General features: G+C 44.1%; 1 protein-coding gene across 4 annotated transcripts in view; it reads right to left on the bottom strand.

The window, feature by feature from the left end:
• MYO16 (myosin XVI) overlaps positions 1 to 17,946 on the bottom strand; it is a 388,109-nt gene that overhangs the window by 125,670 nt on the left and 244,493 nt on the right. For all 4 annotated transcript variants that reach the window (XM_083168667.1, XM_083168668.1, XM_083168666.1 and 1 more), the window contains one exon: positions 4,161 to 4,233. In XM_083168667.1, coding sequence (XP_083024793.1) covers positions 4,161 to 4,233 — 73 coding nt within the window. The remainder of the gene's footprint in view (positions 1 to 4,160; positions 4,234 to 17,946) is intronic.

The raw sequence follows: 17,946 nt of genomic DNA, 5'->3' as shown, positions 1-17,946 counted from the left end.
TTTTAATAAAGATAAAAACAGATACACATAAGGATCAAAGATCAATTTCAAAAACAACCTGGACAACAAGAAGTTAAATTATTGATGACATTAAAGTGCATTTATATTCTCATCACTGCTAACTTTTCCAATCACATAATTTAACCAATCTAGGCCTGCAAAACCACACCCTGATCTGCCAATTAATACCCTAATGGGGCCTGCACAAGAGGCAATTTCGGAGCATCTAGATTTAGATTTTTGACAGATTGCTCAGCACACAGTGCTGACACATCGCTTTACAGCACAATGGGCGTGATGTTGTAACATCAGAATCCCATTATCGCGCCCCTTCGCCGGCCACCGCATTATTAATAACGGCATATGCTGTAACATATGCGGTTATTAACGCAAGGGACAGCTCTTGCGATAAGAGCTGTCCCTTGCGATGCGGTGCCGGCACTGGACTTCCGGGTCTGTGACCCGGGAGTCCATCTGCGCATGCGCAGAGAGACGCGCCAGCCGCAGGGCATGCTGGGAGGGATCCGTGACGGATCCCTCAAACAGCGCTGCGGTAATAAGCCCATAGGCTTCTGCAGGGAATCGCCAGCTTTAGCTGGCGATTCCCTCCGCAGCACTGCCACTGCGGAGAGGGGTTAGAGCAGTGGTAGCCAACCCTAGCCCTCGAGAGCTACCAACAGTGCACATTTTCCAGACAACCTAGCTGCTGCACAGCTGCACTCATTAATCACTGACACACTTTAAAAGATCCACAGATGGAGCTAATTAGCTCACTTGTGATTCTGAGAGGAGACCTGCAAAACATGCACTGTTGGTAGCTCTCGAGGACTAGGGTTGGCTACCCCAGGGTTAGAGCATACAGAAATGAGGTAAAAATCCAGATAACAGGGTTTTTATACTGCATATCTGTCTTAAGGTGCCCACAGACGCATCAATTATCGAATGCGTTTTGTACTTTTTAAGCACAAATTGCATCTTATGTACAATTATTGGATGGTGTTTATGGGCTTGTGCGATGCGATGCGCGTTCCCGAGAGCCCGATATTGTATGTCTAAAAAAGTACGTGCTGCACGTACTTTTTAGACTACATCTGAAATTTAACATTACAAACATGGGTTCATCACATGCATCCAAGTGCACATCTCATAGCAAGCTGGAAGAAAAATTGTATAGAACCATTGTACAGTCAAAAACGCATAGCACAGTACAATTGTAGCGTCTGTGGGCACCTTTAGAGAATCGCCCCCTGTGTGCTGAGCGATCTTTCTGAGCAATCTACATTGCTCAGATCGCTCAGCAACAAGTCACTTAAACCACAGATTATCGAATGCGTTTTGTACTTTTTAAGCACAAATTGCATCTTATGTACAATTATTGGATGGTGTTTATGGGCTTGTGCGATGCGATGCGCGTTCCCGGGAGCCCGATATTGTATGTCTAACTACATCTCTTGGGTCTGTTGGTAAGTAACAAAGTGCCTATGAAATTATTATAGCACCATGACATTATTGTAAGGACTGAAAAATTATATTTTATGGACAAAATGATACTAGTGTCTCTACATTCCAGTGGGAGATCTCTAGATGATATTAGCATACAAAATCAGGATAATCTTATAATGAAACAAAAATCAGAGAAGCAATATATTAAAACACATGTGCATACTGTATGAAAAATGTAACCCCATTTTATTGGATATCTGGTGTGCATACAGTATGTGCAGTTACTATGGCAATTACCAAACTTAAAAAAAAAATGTATGTTTGTTCTTGTAGTTATCAATAGCTATAGATTAGATTTTGTGTGTATATATTGCAGGGTATGGATCATTAGGTTACCAGCATCATGGTCGACAAGCATTAGGTCAACTCCATTAGGTCAACATGCATTTAGGTCGACATGAGCTAAGGTAGACATGAAGGAAGGTCGACATCACTTTAGGTCGACAGGGTTATTAGGTTGACACGGGTAAGGTCAACAGGGTCATTAGGTCCACATGGGTAAAGTTGACATTGAAAAAGTCGACATGTTTTTTTTTTAACTGGAATGTCAACACATTCAACATAAACACTATAACGTAACGCTGCACTCGTTATGCTTCAGGCACAGTGACTAACTACGCTCGGTACATTATTTTATTCTCCCACCATGCCCTAGTGGATATGAAAAACATGGACACCGAAATGTAGCACCGCGTCCCCTAGCATGGCTCGCTACACTCGCCATGCTTTGGGCACGGTACCTGGCTGCATTCGGCACACTTTTTTATTCTCCCACCACACCCTAGTGGATGGTAGGGCATGAAATACCACCTGTCGGCACATGTTGGCTCAAAAAACAATAAAAAAACCCATGTCGACCTAATGACCCTGTCAAATTTACCCATGTCAACTAATGACCCTGTCGACATAACCCATGTTGACCTTAAGTCATGTCGACCATCATGCTGGTGACCCAATGACCGTATCCCATATTGCAGATGGTGGAAGATGCATTTCTGTGTGTAGACGGGATTCTCCAATATGTACTGTATTCACTTATTACTCCTGTACTTGTACAGTATGTGACAAACATTCTAGCTAATTTCTCAACCTCCTTTGTTACAGCTCCTTCCCTCCCTCCCTCGGAATAACTATGGAGCACTTTGTGGTCCCAAGACTGCTGAAAGATCTGGTGTTCATTAGGATCAAAGAGGGATAGTCCACAGTAAGTAATTAAAGTAAGGGGAATGGTATAGTCAGAAAGATTAGGTCAAAACAGAGTTTTTGCAAAAATGAAAAATGTGTAAAAGATTTTAGAGCTGTATCCATTAAAAGTGTTAGCAATTTGCAATTATTCAGAATTGTTGTAGGGAAGCAGGAACATATGCAGTATATGTGGCCATGACCAGATCAGCAGTCTTCTCTAAGCTCCAGTACAGCATGTCTAAAAATAGTCTGCTTTCATTAGGGTTAAAGACTTAGGGGTAGATTTACTAAACTCGGTGAAGTGATAAACTGTCTGGTTTTTATCACCGGCCAATCAGCTCTTACCTGTCATTTTTCAAACCAAGCCTGTAACTTCACAGATAGGAGCTAATTGGCCGGTGATAAAAAACAGACAGTTTATCACTTCACCGAGCTTAATAAATCTGCCCCTTAAGCCCCATACACACAAAGCAATCTTGTTCACAATATTGATCAGAAAGGGCTTTCTGAGCAATATTGTGGAAAAGATTGTCTAGTGTGTACACTCCTTGTCATTAATGATGCGCACTTCCGCGCATTGTTAATGACCCTCTCCCTTGTTCAAGCATGTCTGGATGAGGGAGGTCATCGACAGCACAGCTGTCGCTCCCCCCCCCCCCTCACCCTCACCTCGGAGCAGGAAACGGCAAGTGTGTATGGGCCTTAATAAAGCTAAACTCTGCATCCAGGGCCAGTGTAAAGGCCCCTACACTTGTGCGATTTGGACTGTTTTCATCTGACAGACGGCCCTAGAAATCAGATGAAAAGTGGGCAAATCGCAGGTGATCCACATCTGATTGGATCAGATGCTTCGTTCCCATGTGAATTGCATCAGAGTCGGAGGTCATATGTGCAGAACATAGAAAAAACGGGGGTGCTTTTTAGCACCTGTGATGTATCGCATCTGATTTACCTTAACCTTAAAGTTCCACAGCCGCCACCTGCACTAAGTACAACAGGGATGTCTTCCTCATAGTCATCCTTAATTTTGTGAGAGCCAGACTCTGTGTAGCCCCTCCCAGATCCCAGTACACATAGGTAGCTGCCTATTGGTAGAGTTGGCCATGTCTCCCAACACATTTATCAAAACTAGGTAAAGCCTTGCAATGGGAATATTATCTCATGTCTTTTTTAGACAAACACCAAGGTAAAAGAGAAAATGGTCTATGCCAACCATGCTTTATTTGTTCCCAAAGGGCACAATGACACAACAAATACAATCTTAAACATTGTTATTTTAAACTTGCAGCAGAAATTTCTGTATCTGCTAGCCAAGAAGTCTTTACCATTTCATTTATTGTGTATATTAGTATATGGCATTGCGTGACTTGTATCAGATGGTAATACAGACTCAAGTCCATATGAATAAACCTGTTTCACCAAGCTCTACTGAGTAATATATGTTCACTACAAGGATCTCTGAATACACTAACCTGTTCAAATGAATTTCTCTGAAAGTCCTCAAAGCCAAACATATCCAAAATTCCAATTGCAAGGGGAGGATAGCTAAAACAAAAAAGGTAGCAGGTTACTAAACTAAGAACAGAGGTACATACATGTTTATATTTACAGGTATTCAAGAATAAAATAGTTTGGTATTAAAAAAACAAAACACACTGAACTACTGACTAGAGTAAAAACCCGAGGGGTAAATATTGCAGACACCCTGACCAATTTTCTATAAATGAAGCATTAATATTGTGCGGCATACTGTACATGTTTTGCAACAATGTTTGAATCATAACCTCTGCTGATATTAAAACGCTGTGCCTTATTTTATTGATCATGCTACATTGGAGGGATCAGAATCAGAATCATCTTTATTGGCCAGGTATACTTGCGTATGCTTGGAATTTTTTGTGGTAACAGTGCAGCATCAAGCAGGAAACACAAGGGGGGGTGGGAAGAGAGGCATAAACATTCATCACATACATTTCACATATATCTAGAACAGTTAGAGTTACTATTTAGTATTTGGTACGTTCAATACTGTTTAGTTGGTGGACAGCTATTGGGAAGAAGCCTTTTTTAGTTCTTGTCGTCTTTGCTGGGATGGAACTAAAACATCTGCCTGACGGAAGGGTTCAAAGAGGTTGTGGCCAGGGTGTAGCTTGTCCGCCAAGATCTTTCCTGCACGCTTATTGACCCTGGCTAGGTATAGTTCTTGGACAGTGGGGAGCTCCGCCCCAATGATCTTTTCTGCCATCCTCACTGGCACTGATCTGCCAGAGGAGGGATCAGTACAGCGTTGTTTAAATGATCAATTAAGTAATTAAGGGTAACATCCGGTCTGCCCCGGCTAATGCGGAGGACCACTACCACAGATGCTGAATTCAGAGGCAGGGGCCCGTATGCAGTCTTGGTCCAGCACCCACACACCAACGCATGCGCTTAGAATATTCTGGCACTTTGCTATTTCTCTACTACCAGTGTTTATACTGTATGTGAATAGTATAGCATTCGCAAAGCGCGTAAGTTTGTACTGGCTGCCAATGGATGTTTTACATAAACATCCATTCGCAGCCTGCGGGGGAACACCCACATCATTCGATGGTCACCCATGTGCAATGCAAAAACATCGGCCCCGTGCGAATGCATGTGGGCCTGCAAATGGACCAGAATAAGGTCCTTTATTTACTGCTCATGTGGGGACCATCACAACATTTTTTCATCAATTTATTTTGATGTAATGATTAATTACCATCGCATTAAAAGTTTTGATGGTGGAAGCCCAGCAATCATTCGATGGCAGTCCTCCAAAGTCTATCCCTAACACAGAGCCAGACTGGCCTGATTGGATCAGGCAAATCTAGGATGGGTGGCAGGGCCAATTCATAGTCTGGACTCATACTGCCTTAAACTGGCAAGTGAGACCACTAGTTTTAAATAACAGAAAAATGACGATGCTGACACTCACCCCTCTCTTGCCTTCATGCTGTAACACTGATGAGTTTCTTGCTCAGGAGCAGGAACTCCTGAGCAGTGTCTGCTGTGCTCTGGTTAGCGAGCGACATACAGCATCACTACAGTCAATCAGGCACAGTTACGCCACCATCCATTTCTGGAAGTGGAAGAAGATGGAGGACTTGGGGGTATATTTACTAAAACTAAAATTACTAAAGCTTCTCCATGAGAGAGTGATTGTGCCTTTGTGAGTGAACCAGAATAACCCCAAATGTATATTTGTTTGGGGCAGATGTATTAAGACTTAAAAAGAGATAAAGGCGTGGGTGATAAAGAGTGATAAATGTCCACCCAATCATCTCCTAATTGTCATTTTATGGCCAGCATGTATGGTGTGAAGGTTAGCATGACCGCCTCACAGCACTGAGGTAATGGGTTTGATTCCTATCATCTAACTCTGTGCAGTTTGTATATTATCCCTGTGCGTGAGTTTCCTCCGGGTACTCCGGTTTCATCCCACAATTCAAAAATATACTGGTAAGTTGGTTGGCTTCCAATAAAATTAACCCTAGAAGGTGTGTGTGTGTGTGTGTGTGTACACTGGGGCAGGGACTGATTTGAATGTCAAAAATATTCTCTGTAAATCACTATGGAATATGTGTGCGCAATATAATAACTAGTAATAAATAATAAATATACAACCTTACAGGAGCTAATTGGCTGGATGTTTGTCCCTCTTGATCATCCCCGCTTTTATCTCTTTTTAAGGCTTAATACATCTGAACTTTTATCTCTTCCTGTCTATCCCCTGCCTTGACTACTGCAACATCCTTCTCTCTGGGCTACCTCTTGCCCGCCTTGCCCCTCTCCTATCCATTCTTAGCGCTGCTGCTAGGCCCATCTTCCTCTCCTGCAGCTCTACCTCCGCCTCCCCCCTTTGTCTATCTCTTCACTGGCTCCCCATTCCTTTCCAAGTTCTCTTTAAACTCATCACCACCACATACAAGGCTCTCTCCTCCTCCACCGCTCCTTACCTCTCTTCACTGATCTCTATCCACACTCCCTCCCTTCCTCTTCGCTCCGCCGCCGAGTGCCACCTGACTTCTCACCTAGGGCCTCATTCAGATCACATCGGTTCTGCGGGCATTCGCAGTAACAATGTTGCGCGTCTATGCATGCGCAGGCGGGTATCTGCGCATGTGCAGGTGTATGGTGCGTGCACCACGGCGACCTTTCGGTTCGCCGGGTGCACGCACCCATGGCGGCGTGGGAGGGGCGGAGATGGTCGGGGGCGCCGGGATGCCCCATTACCATATGGGAACGCCCAGCATTCCATGGGTGTTCCCATGAGAACGCTGAGTGTTCTCATGGCAATGAGGCAGTGACGCGGGTGTGGGGGGCGGGTAGCTGACATCATCGGATGTCAGCTGCCCGCCCATATCCACGCCAGAATGCACGCAAATGTAAGTAGCTAAAACGTCACTTATATATGCGTGCACGCTAAACATCATTCGATGATCGGTGACCATCGAAAGATGTGGGCGGTAACCCGAGCCATGCAAATGGATGTTTATGCAAAACATCCATTCGCAGCTGTTCAGGCGAAGCCGCACTTTGAGGGGGCGGCAGGGGGGCGGTCGTTCGCCGGGCGGGGTTTGGTGGACTCGCAAGGCTGCGAATTCGCAGCCTTGCGAATCAACCTGAATAACCCCCTAATCACCTCCTCCCACTCCCGTCTCCAAGACTTCTCTCGCGCTGCCCCCTGCACTGGAAGAACCTCCCGCCTCCCATCAGGCTTTCTGATTCCATTAACTCCTTCAAGCGCTCCCTCAAATCCCACTTCTTCTGAATAGCCTATCCCTCCTCCTCCTAACCTCTTTCACTCCTCCTATCCTGCTTCCCTACCCCTCCACCCGTTCCCATTCGTTCCTACTTATCCTATTGTTTTTCGTTCGTCCACCCACCTCCTTTTAGTCTGTTAACTCTTATGAGTAGGGCCCTCCTTCCTCATGTACTCACCCTACCTCTTTACCTCACCAGGGCTCCTGCCCTGTTCTTCCCTTCCTCTACTTCATATTCAGCCTCCTCGAAAATTTCGACACCTACTTCAGAACTGATGCAGATTTTAGTTCTACCAGCTATACCCCTATTTATGCTGTATTTTATCAACACACCCTGTACGTTACCTTGTAACTTGTTTTTTTGTTTGCTATGTACTGTGCTGTGGACACTTTGTGGTACCTTATAAATAAACAAACTACGTACTACTGTCTATCATCCTATTGGGCAGACAGTGGGCCTTGCACTTTGATGCAAGTTTTATTCTTCATCTAGTGCGTGAGTACCCATAGTTAAAACTTGGGGTCTGAGGCCAAAATTGCAGATTAATTCAACTAAACCTTGCTATTTTTGGTTTGGGATTGGTGGTGCACTTTGGTTGGCTCTGTGTGGGTGGTACTTATCTGCTGTCCTACCATCTAGACCTCCTCCTCATGTTGATGTCCAGCCTGCATACCAGAGCCAACTGCTATCTGTATGATCTGAAGGTGAGAGGGTGCAAACCAAGATGACCATTAACTACACCTCTACGGGAGCAGGAAACACCACTCCACCGCATCTCTTACAGTATGGCCACCTCCTGGACCAGGTCAATTTCATAATTTGCCTGTGCAGACAGTTGAGTTGGTTATTCGCATAGTATAAGATGTTATATTACAACTAAGGATATTAGTTTAGCTAACAAATTCACACATATAGCGCAAATTATAAATACATTTCCAAATACATCTACAGTGTCAGATGTCTGAGTAACAAATAGTTATAATATCATAATAAAATGTTATTTATCGCACACCAACTTATCAAAGTTCTTAAAAAACAAACACCCACTATAATTTAGTAAGGTCCAAGCACTGCTCTTAGCTGGATGGCAACACTGTAGCGATGACAGATTTCCAGGAGCCTCCCACACATAGCTACATCACAACTGGTGGCTCTGAGTGGCATACCGTGAACTAAAGTCACTACAGCATGTTTAACACATTTGTGCTGCTGGGAGTATTTACACATAATACTATTTAATAACATCACAGCATATATTATTTTAAAATATTAAGGGTAGGGGTTCCAACACGTTAGTTGCAATGGGCCCCTCCACAAACATTGGCTCTACTGATAATCACAAAGGACTATTGAGATGGTTAGTCCACCTTTATAAATGGCACAATAAGATCCACAGGCAATGCTTAAAGCCCTCAAAACACATATCCCAGGATGTCAAATCACATTTTCCTCCATTTCTCCTTGGAAGAAAATAAAATTGCCAGTTATAATGATCATTAGCATTAATGACATTAACAGTGGTCATTAGCACTAATGGCATTAATAATGATCATTTGCGTTAATTATGAATTTGGCACAATAGGATTAATACTGTCCTTGGTAAGTGCACAGGAGCCTTGTCCGTTTTTTGTTTTTTTTTGATAATGGTCAAGGAGCCAGTTTATTGAAAATGTGGGGTGGGGTGGGGTGGGGGAGGGGTGGTCTTGTTGCTATGGTGGGCAGGAGTGGCTAAGGGTGTCAGTATGTTCCACGATGGGAATTTATAGTTTGTCATTACATTTGAGTTCTATTAGACTGAGGATAGAATATAATTCTCAACATGCACAGCTGTAGGCTAGATTTCTAGCATGGCAACAACGGGATTTATTTTCTAATATACTTGTATTCAGTATTAGAGGTTATCCATACTGTACAAGCTCTGGCTACATAGAGCCCAACATGATCTTTTCATGTGGTGTTACTCTTACTCAATGGGGTAAGTATGGCTGGCACCGGGTTCAACATTGCTGTGATGCCTAGAGGCTTATTGGACCAAGAACCCAAGTGATGGAGTCCTTCAAGTTTTGGAATTGGCTGATAAGAAAATGGGTCATGGCCTCAAAAGGGTTACGTGTCCGCACTCATACGGGGTATGGAATTTGTCTCCGTAAAGCTCAACACTGATATGATCCACCTCCCAAGCACATGTTTCCCAGTCACTAGTACAGATGGACAGTAAGTCCAGCACTGTCGGAGCGTAAGCTTTTTGTTTATTGCAAGCTTTGTGAAGTGAGATGAAAGGCTGGTGAGTTCTAAGGTAAGGAATGTCCCAGAAAGGAACAGTCTGCTGAAATTAAGATCTCCAATCAAAGTAGAATTTCATGCATTAGGATGCAGGGATGAATTAGGACTCCAAACAGCCTTGGCATTAGTGGTCAGCGCATGTGTAAGAATCAGGTGGCATGGTTGTGGCTGATGGGGTATGTCTCTGCGTCTCTGTTTGCCAGACTGCTGAGCAGAGCTTCAGAAGGTGGAGCTAATTGGCCAGCCCTGGGGCCTCTTTGTGCAGGCCCATCAGCCTTTTTGGCATTAAGTAGAAGTGCCAGATGGTCAGTCCGACATGGTGGGGAGTACTGTATCCCATTTAGGTAGGAGCTACAGTAGTTGGTCCAATATATATTTATACATGGGTATTCCAGCTAAATGTGCAGTATTTTTAGGGCATGCCATGAATTCACTGATATGTGAATTTATCATGTCGGTATTTGTGTAGTTTCACGGCGGCAGTTACGTAGTCAGTGTAGCGTCCCTGTCAGAATCAGCGTAGTGTTCCCGCGGCCAGTGTAGGCAGTGTAGTTAGCATCAGTGCAGTGTTACCGTCCATTTGCGGCTAGCCGGAGCTTACGTAGTTAGTGTAGTCAGTCAGCGTTCCACAGTTAGCGTAGTCAGTCAGTGCTTATTACATTGTGTGGGAACCATTGACCATTTTAACCTGCCTGACATGACAGGTGTGAATGTGTTCCTAAAGCATCCCCACTATCCATGCCAGGCCGAAGTGTGGCGAGTGGACGCGGTACGCGTCCTCCTGACTTGTTCATACCCCCACTATCCACGTCGGCGTGGAGTTGATTTTATAAAGTGTGGCGAGTGCAGTGAGCCACCGAGCCCGAAGCGCGGCGATAGCAGCGAGCCCCGCATGGGGACGCGAAATACACATCAAGTAATCCGCGTGCTCTTGCCACACTTTGGGCTCAGTGGCTCGTTGCGCTCGCCACACTTTATAAAATAAACTCCATGCCAATGTGGATAGTGGGGCTATGAACAAGTCAGGAGGACGCGTACCCTGTCCCCTCGCCACGCTTTGGGCTGGAGTGGATTGTGGGGGGTTTTAAATGGAGGCATTTGTCAGTATGTAACATGGAGCACTGGCAAATGCGTCCTTTATTGTGCATGAGACGCATTTGCGCACTACCGAACCCCTAACCCTGTCTGTCTCCCTGAAGCGGACACAGGCAGGGTTGCCGTACCCTGCCGCAATTATTATTGAGATGCGCAAGCACCTGAGATGCTCCTGCGTCTCAGACAGATGAGCGCCTCTCCGCTGGTGCCCGCATGATCCCCTCTCCGCCAGCGTCCGCCAGTGCAGGGGATCTGGCGGTTACCGGTGCTGTGTTAGAGGCGCTCACTAGGCTTGCCAGGGACAGAGCTGCAGCTCCCGGGAACAGTATTGTGACTAGCTGTCTGACGGGAACACTATGCTGACTACGCTAGGCAGCTATTGGGCTACGCTGATAATGTAGCTTAGCCTACTCTGAAAACGTAGCGTAGCCTGCCACCGTGAAACTACACAAGTACCGTCATGTCTATTTAGTGAAAATTCAATTGTATGGTGCATATTATACTGGCTCATTGACTGCACAGGGCTTATTCCTAGTGAGTGATTCCCAGTAATATAAATAAATCTATCATGTAGCACATAATAGCTGATGAATTGTAAATTTGGCAAGCAAATAAAACTGCATTGTCATGACCTAGATGAAAGTTTTACTTTAGTGCCCAGGTGTATGATCCTCATGCAGGGATGCAGTTAAGATCCCGGCGGTCGGGATCCCGGCGTTCAGAATCCCGACGCCGGAATCCCGACCGCCGAAATGCCGACACCCCTGGAGGGAGAATAAAATAGCGTGCCGAGCGTAGCGAGGCACCGGGCCCGCTGCGTGGCGAGCGCAGCGAGCCCGCAAGGGGGGGCGATCCACGTCCCCCCCTTGTCGGCATTTCGGCTGTCGGGATTCCGGCGTCGGGATTCTGAACGCCGGGATCCCGACCGCCGGGATTCAATACTGAATCCCTCATGCACAACCTGCCCTCCCACCTATGCCATTTTTAAGTTGCTCAGTTAAACTATTTTACCAGTTCCTATGAAAAACAGCTCCTTGAGTTGCCAGTAGGTATCGTCAAGCGAAGGAATGCCCTAACAACATTTATTTAGTATTTACTAAGATTGCAATAGTCCCTTTTGGTGTAATGTAGCAAATACAAAAAATATTATGCAAGATTTATGTGAGGCACGTCATTTAATCAACAGAAGCAGATGAAAGCATTAAATCAATATAAACAGATTGCTATAACCCTACAAGGGAAACATTGATACAAAATACAGCACTGGAAATCATTCCGTAGCCACCAGATCTATGAGGATGTAGAAGTGGGTTTTCATTGTACAATAGATTTCTGAAAGTGTGACATTTAATAACAATGTATCTCAAACTCATGTATTAGGCCTGGAAGACAGGGAATAATAGGATCAATGTAAGGAATATAAGTAGATAAGACACATGGAGAAAAATGTGACCTTGATGAAGTCATTAATGATTAATACATCTAAGTGACTCACATGGTAAAAAAAAAAATGATATACATTAATGATATAGATAGTATCATGAAAGTAATGAATTTGTCTTGCAGACATAATTAATTTTCTGTGCACTTATATTCATTTACCTTATACTGTATATATTGGATCACAAAAGGATTACATTAATTACTATACCTGAAATGTCTAAGGCAATCACATATTTTTCCACAAACCCATGTCAATTTGAATTTTGAGAAATCAAGTCTGTAACAAGATTCTAGTTTTTGATATCATCAGGAAAATTCAATCTTATAACCGCAAATAAAATGAAATAAGCAAAGTAACGCATTTGATCTTCAATACTGCGCATGCACAGTTACAGTCTGCTTCAGGTCCGGGGGAGGGGCTGCTGCTCTGACATTCACTCAGAGGTCGAGAAATAAGCTTGGTGTCTTCTGATAGGCTCTCTCAGCCATTCAGAGACTCTCAGGACAGCCCCAATCAGCTGCAGGAGAGAGCTTTATTATAATATATAAAAAAATGTATGCACATGGTACATTATGCTAATCATATCGGCTAAAAATATTGTACTGCGGCAGAATAAAATATTTAGCATTTCTAAATAAAAGTTATACAATAAGGTAAGCACAGTGGCAAACCTACATTTTTGGGGCCCTGAATATTGAACTCTCATGGGGGTTCCTTCGCAACAATAGGGCAACACCCAATAAGCTCCAAACAGCCTTGCTGCCTTTGCAAAGACCTTGAGGTACAAATGGCAGAGAATGGGGTGGTGGGGTGAAGTTCTTCAAAAATGGGTCAAAAATGGGCTGGTGAGCCCCTTCTCACCAGCCTTTGCCTGAGAAGACAGGTCAGGTGACTGGGGGGCAGGTCTGGTTACAGCATCCCCCAAAACCCATTAATGTCTACCTTTCACGGCAGCTCCCATAATACTTATCAGTGCACATCCAAGCTGTAATAGCAGCTATTCTGTACTAGAAGCCTGGTAGTAACGGTGTTATTGGTGATGAGCTATAACCATACCATAAATAAAACAAGAGGTGAAAATGGGCCCCTCCAGGATTACTCTTCATTAGTTTCATAGTAGATCTGCCTCTAGGTAAGTAGTATAAGAAGTGACCATGTGGATGGTAAATGCATATGATAAACATATGGCTACATGTGTTAGTGCTCCACAGTACAACTGTCACATGTTTGGTAGAGTTCATGAAATAACAACTGAATTAAACATTAGGAAACATTTCCTGACACATTGGAACGTGTGCATGATTTAAGCCCATTTGACCAACATATGTATATACTGTACACAGCGTATTATCTATAGATTACATCTTCTGATCATGGTTTGAGCTCTTATAGGTTTAAAGAGACAGTAATTCCCCCAAGCATATCAATTAATGGACACCTGAGGAATATGTTACACTACACATGAAAAACATCATTCATCTGGGAGCTCCACTGACATCATTAACTATCATAGAGCCTATTGCATAGGGGTCCTTGAACTACTGTATTTTGCTCTGGGACCCCCATCAGAAAATAAAAATAATTACGGGACCCCAGCAAGTTACTGCAGAAGGTCATCATATCACATGTGTAGTCAGCAGACAGCTGACATTGTGGAGGCACAAAATGATGGGAGGAGTCTAATATAACAGACAATTCAACAGATTCAGACTCCTTGATTCACTGACTGAGATTAGAAAAATCATCATGACGACATTAAGCCGCGACCCCATGCTGAGAAGGTCAGAACCCACTTTAGTGTGTAAACTACACAGCTTAAAGAGAGCCTGCTCATCATTATCTTCATATTATTTTTAAAAGGGTGAAGCTGTGGCTGCTGCATTGTTATAAGCTGGCAACTGCATGCCTCCCGACTGTCCTGTTTTGCGCGGGATTTCCAATTTATTGGTCTATTCAGCAACGCAGAGGGCGAAAAACAAGGCGTGGCCCGACGGCACCCTCATTTGTGTAGGCCATGCCCTCATTTGAATAGGCCACGCCTACTTTTGGGGCGGGCGTGCGAGTGTCACTCTTCTGCAGCTAAAGAAGTTGGGAGGTATGCAGCTGGTTAAATAAAAAATAAAGAAAAATGTTTTGGCTGAATACTTAAAGCCCAGTGTATAGAATGTAAATGTACGGTACCTAACTGCATGTGTCAGAATGATGTCATATCCATTTATTATAATGTGCGATGCTCTGAGCTGTCTGACTAAACCTGACTCAAGTGTAATTTGTAAAACACAAGTCATAGTGGTTGTACTTCATTTGATTGAGCAAATAAAACATTATTGTAAATAAATGTCAGCATATTTATGAGTATAATCCTTGTACATTGCTTACACTACTTATATTATTATTTGGCAGTTAATGCCAAGCACCCATGACTTACAGTAATATTCCCTAGTAAGGCTATGAATCAGTCTGCCAGCCTGGAGAGGATTCCCTCATGACTGCTACAGCTTCAGCTCAGTGTGTTTTCACTGGCTGTGTTCCTCTCACTGCCAGGTTCACATGAGGATAGCACACTGTTTATGCAGGTATAATGCGGCTGATGTACTGTGATGGTTAAAGGAACACTAAGCCTAAAATGAAACTACTGTATATAAAGGAGAACTCTACAAATATAACAATTTGTATTGTATAAATCAGGATGAAGTCAGAACCTTGCATCAAGGGGAGCTGTAAGTGGGTGCAACCTTAGGGCTACATGCACCCCAAGAATGTTTACGATTGTTGGAGCTGCAGCAGCTGTGTGGTAAACTTTTAATTTACATATGATGGCTACCCCATGAACAGAGACAAGTGTCTGCAAATCCAGGTACTGTTAAGCATCCCTTTCACTAGAGAGAATATTTTAGAAATGGTGCAAATTAGAGAGAGACAGCAAATCCATTTGAAGAATCACCCTATTCTATGTTCTGGGTAAATCTGCGCTGTCAGTTGATGACGAGGATTCCCTCAAACGGCGAGGCTCTCGTCTAATGCAGGAAGCCCACTGCATTTACCCGTGAGCATCGCTGTTTTAGCGGCCGCATCCGCCATTTCACAGCTTGCAAAAAACGCATTGAATGCTGCCCTAATAGCGCATTCAGATTGCAATGCTGAGTTCGACCCAGCTCCGACCTGGGTCTGGAACTTTCAAAATAAACCCAGGCCACCCGTTATACAATGGGTGACCCGGGTTTAACACTTCTTAAATCCCGGGTCGAATTGCTGAGTTGGTAGTTCTTTGTTATTAGGTTGGGTGCTTTCACACACGCAGCAACCCCGCAATAATGCAATCTGAAAGGATATTAATTGACTAACCAAATGTGTACAAGCAACCAGCATAAGAAATAAAGAGGATATTTCAATCTTTTTCAAGGGCCCTTTAGAACAACTGTAGAGGAACATGGGACTGATGTATACTCACATATGTTTGTGCAGGAAAATGAATGATTCCTTATTGCAACAAGTGTTAATGTATGCAGCCAGGTATTTTGGCAGCACATCCCACAGAATTGACTCCCCTCCACCATTGACTGATTAAAGATGCAATGACAAGTCTGTATAGTACATGAAGCTAGGGTGGCCAATCCCGGGATCGGGATCGGCTGTATCCCGGGATTCTGCCCCAAAATGTCCAGGATTATGTTTCAGGATTAGACTGTGTATACATGCGCAGTCTAATGCCAGGCAGCGTCTGTGCACGTGCTCAGATGCTGTCCGGCTGTTCCCGACCCCGTTGTGTGGCCTGCGTAGCATTACTTGGTCATAGGTCACGCTACGCAGGCCGCACCTCTTCCACCGGAACCCTACGCCTCCTGGCCTGCACTCTTGGCGGCACCTGACCTGTGCTCCCTGCCTCCTGACCCGCGCTTCCGCCTCCTGACCTGTGCTTCCGGCTGCACATAACGCCCCGCCGGCTGCCACCCAGGCGCCCGTATCACTCGCAACACCCGCTGACTGAATCCTCCTTGTGGCACTGCTGCAACGCTTCCACCTGCCCCGCTCTTTGTAAGCAAATTATGGGTGATGGGGTCGTTTTCTTTTATGGATGCCAATATTGGGATCTTGGGAATCCCAGGATTGAGCATTTAGAAAATGGCCCGGGAATGGCATCCCTACATGGAGCACAATAACTGTCAATGCACATGTCATGGAGACATTGGGGGGATTTGCAGAAAAAGCACTCAGAAAAAGATACTGCAGCCCTAAAATGCTATAAATGCATGTCATCTATAGACAATCTGTGTAATTTACAATACCTTTTTTGCCTGCATATCTTTTTTGCAGATTATATTATTTTATTCATTAATGTTTAATACAGCACAAGCATAATCCGTTGCTTTTTTTCTTTTTAAGATACGGTAAATGAACAATGATATTAGTCTTCTGCTACACCAGCAATTACCGTGTTTGTGTCTAACATTTAATTATTGTTTAGGTTCATGGCAGTGTTGAAAGGTTTTCATTTTCTGAGAGACAAACCCGTAGCTATAACTAATGTCAGCAAAAATTCCTGGAAAAATGTGTGTGCTTTTCAGAAACTACATTTAACATGTTTGTTGGAAACATTACTGACTTATTACTAGAGACAGGATTATATGCATTTGCATATTTTGCTCATTCTCACTGGTTATTGCATATTTTACCTAAAATCTAGTGATGGTGCATATTTTAGGCCTCGCCTCCTTTCCACCCGCGAGTCACAGCACTGCTTTCCCGGCTGCTGCTGGCCAGGTAGTGGTAGAGTGTGCAGGCTGAGGCAATATGTGCGCAGTGTGGGAAACCTTGGATGTACGTTATGTCTGACACTGCTCTAGGCTGCCAATCCATGCTGATAAAAGTCAGTCGGGGTGGATGCCATTACGAAGCTCCTGAACCTTTGCCTGCCGCTGGCCTGGGACTTTACACCAAGAGACAGACTTCTGCAGCAGAGGAGGTGGGCGCAAGGGTTGTGACATCACGCGGCGTGGAGGAAATGCTGTGTCACAGTGAGTATGCGGAGCAGGGAGGAAGCCTTTCACTGCGCCGCCCTCACACGCTATGCTGATATTTGATCCATTGGCGCTGGAGATGAGGGTCCGTGTAGTTGATGCAAGAAGAGCTTTGGATGCTGCAGTATGCTGTAGCAGCCAGGAAGAAAAAAAATCCTGTGTACAGCACTAGACATCTGCAGATGTTGTGGGCCCATTTTTGAGGTTTATTTGCAACTAATTGTATGCTGATTTTTAAATAAATAAGTTAAAAATTACTTTTTATTATTTAATGTAGCATATTTTAACACTTTTCATGCATATTTTAAGTATTTTTCATGCATATTTGCATGCATATTTCAAGCTTTTTATGTAGCATATAATCCTGTCTCTACTTATTACAGTTTGAGTATCCCTTATCCGAAATGATCAGGACCACGAGCATTTTGGATAAGGGATTTTTTGGCCATCGGAATCCTCTTCACTGTTGTCTCTGGTCCCAGGGGTGCATTACGCGAGTGTGTGGGTGCCGTCATGGCACGGCGTGACCACGCAATGCATCCTTGGGATCGGGGATGCTGCTGAAGAGGATTCAGAGGATTCCGTGGCACTGGAGGACGAGGTAAGTATGAAAAAACGTATGAAAAATATTCT

The sequence above is a fragment of the Crinia signifera genome, chromosome 2 (genome assembly GCF_055691185.1).
Source record: "Crinia signifera chromosome 2, ASM5569118v1, whole genome shotgun sequence".
Classification (NCBI taxonomy): domain Eukaryota; kingdom Metazoa; phylum Chordata; class Amphibia; order Anura; family Myobatrachidae; genus Crinia; species Crinia signifera.
The sequence above is the reverse complement of the archived record's forward strand: the minus strand, read 5'-3'. Positions and strand labels throughout refer to the sequence as shown.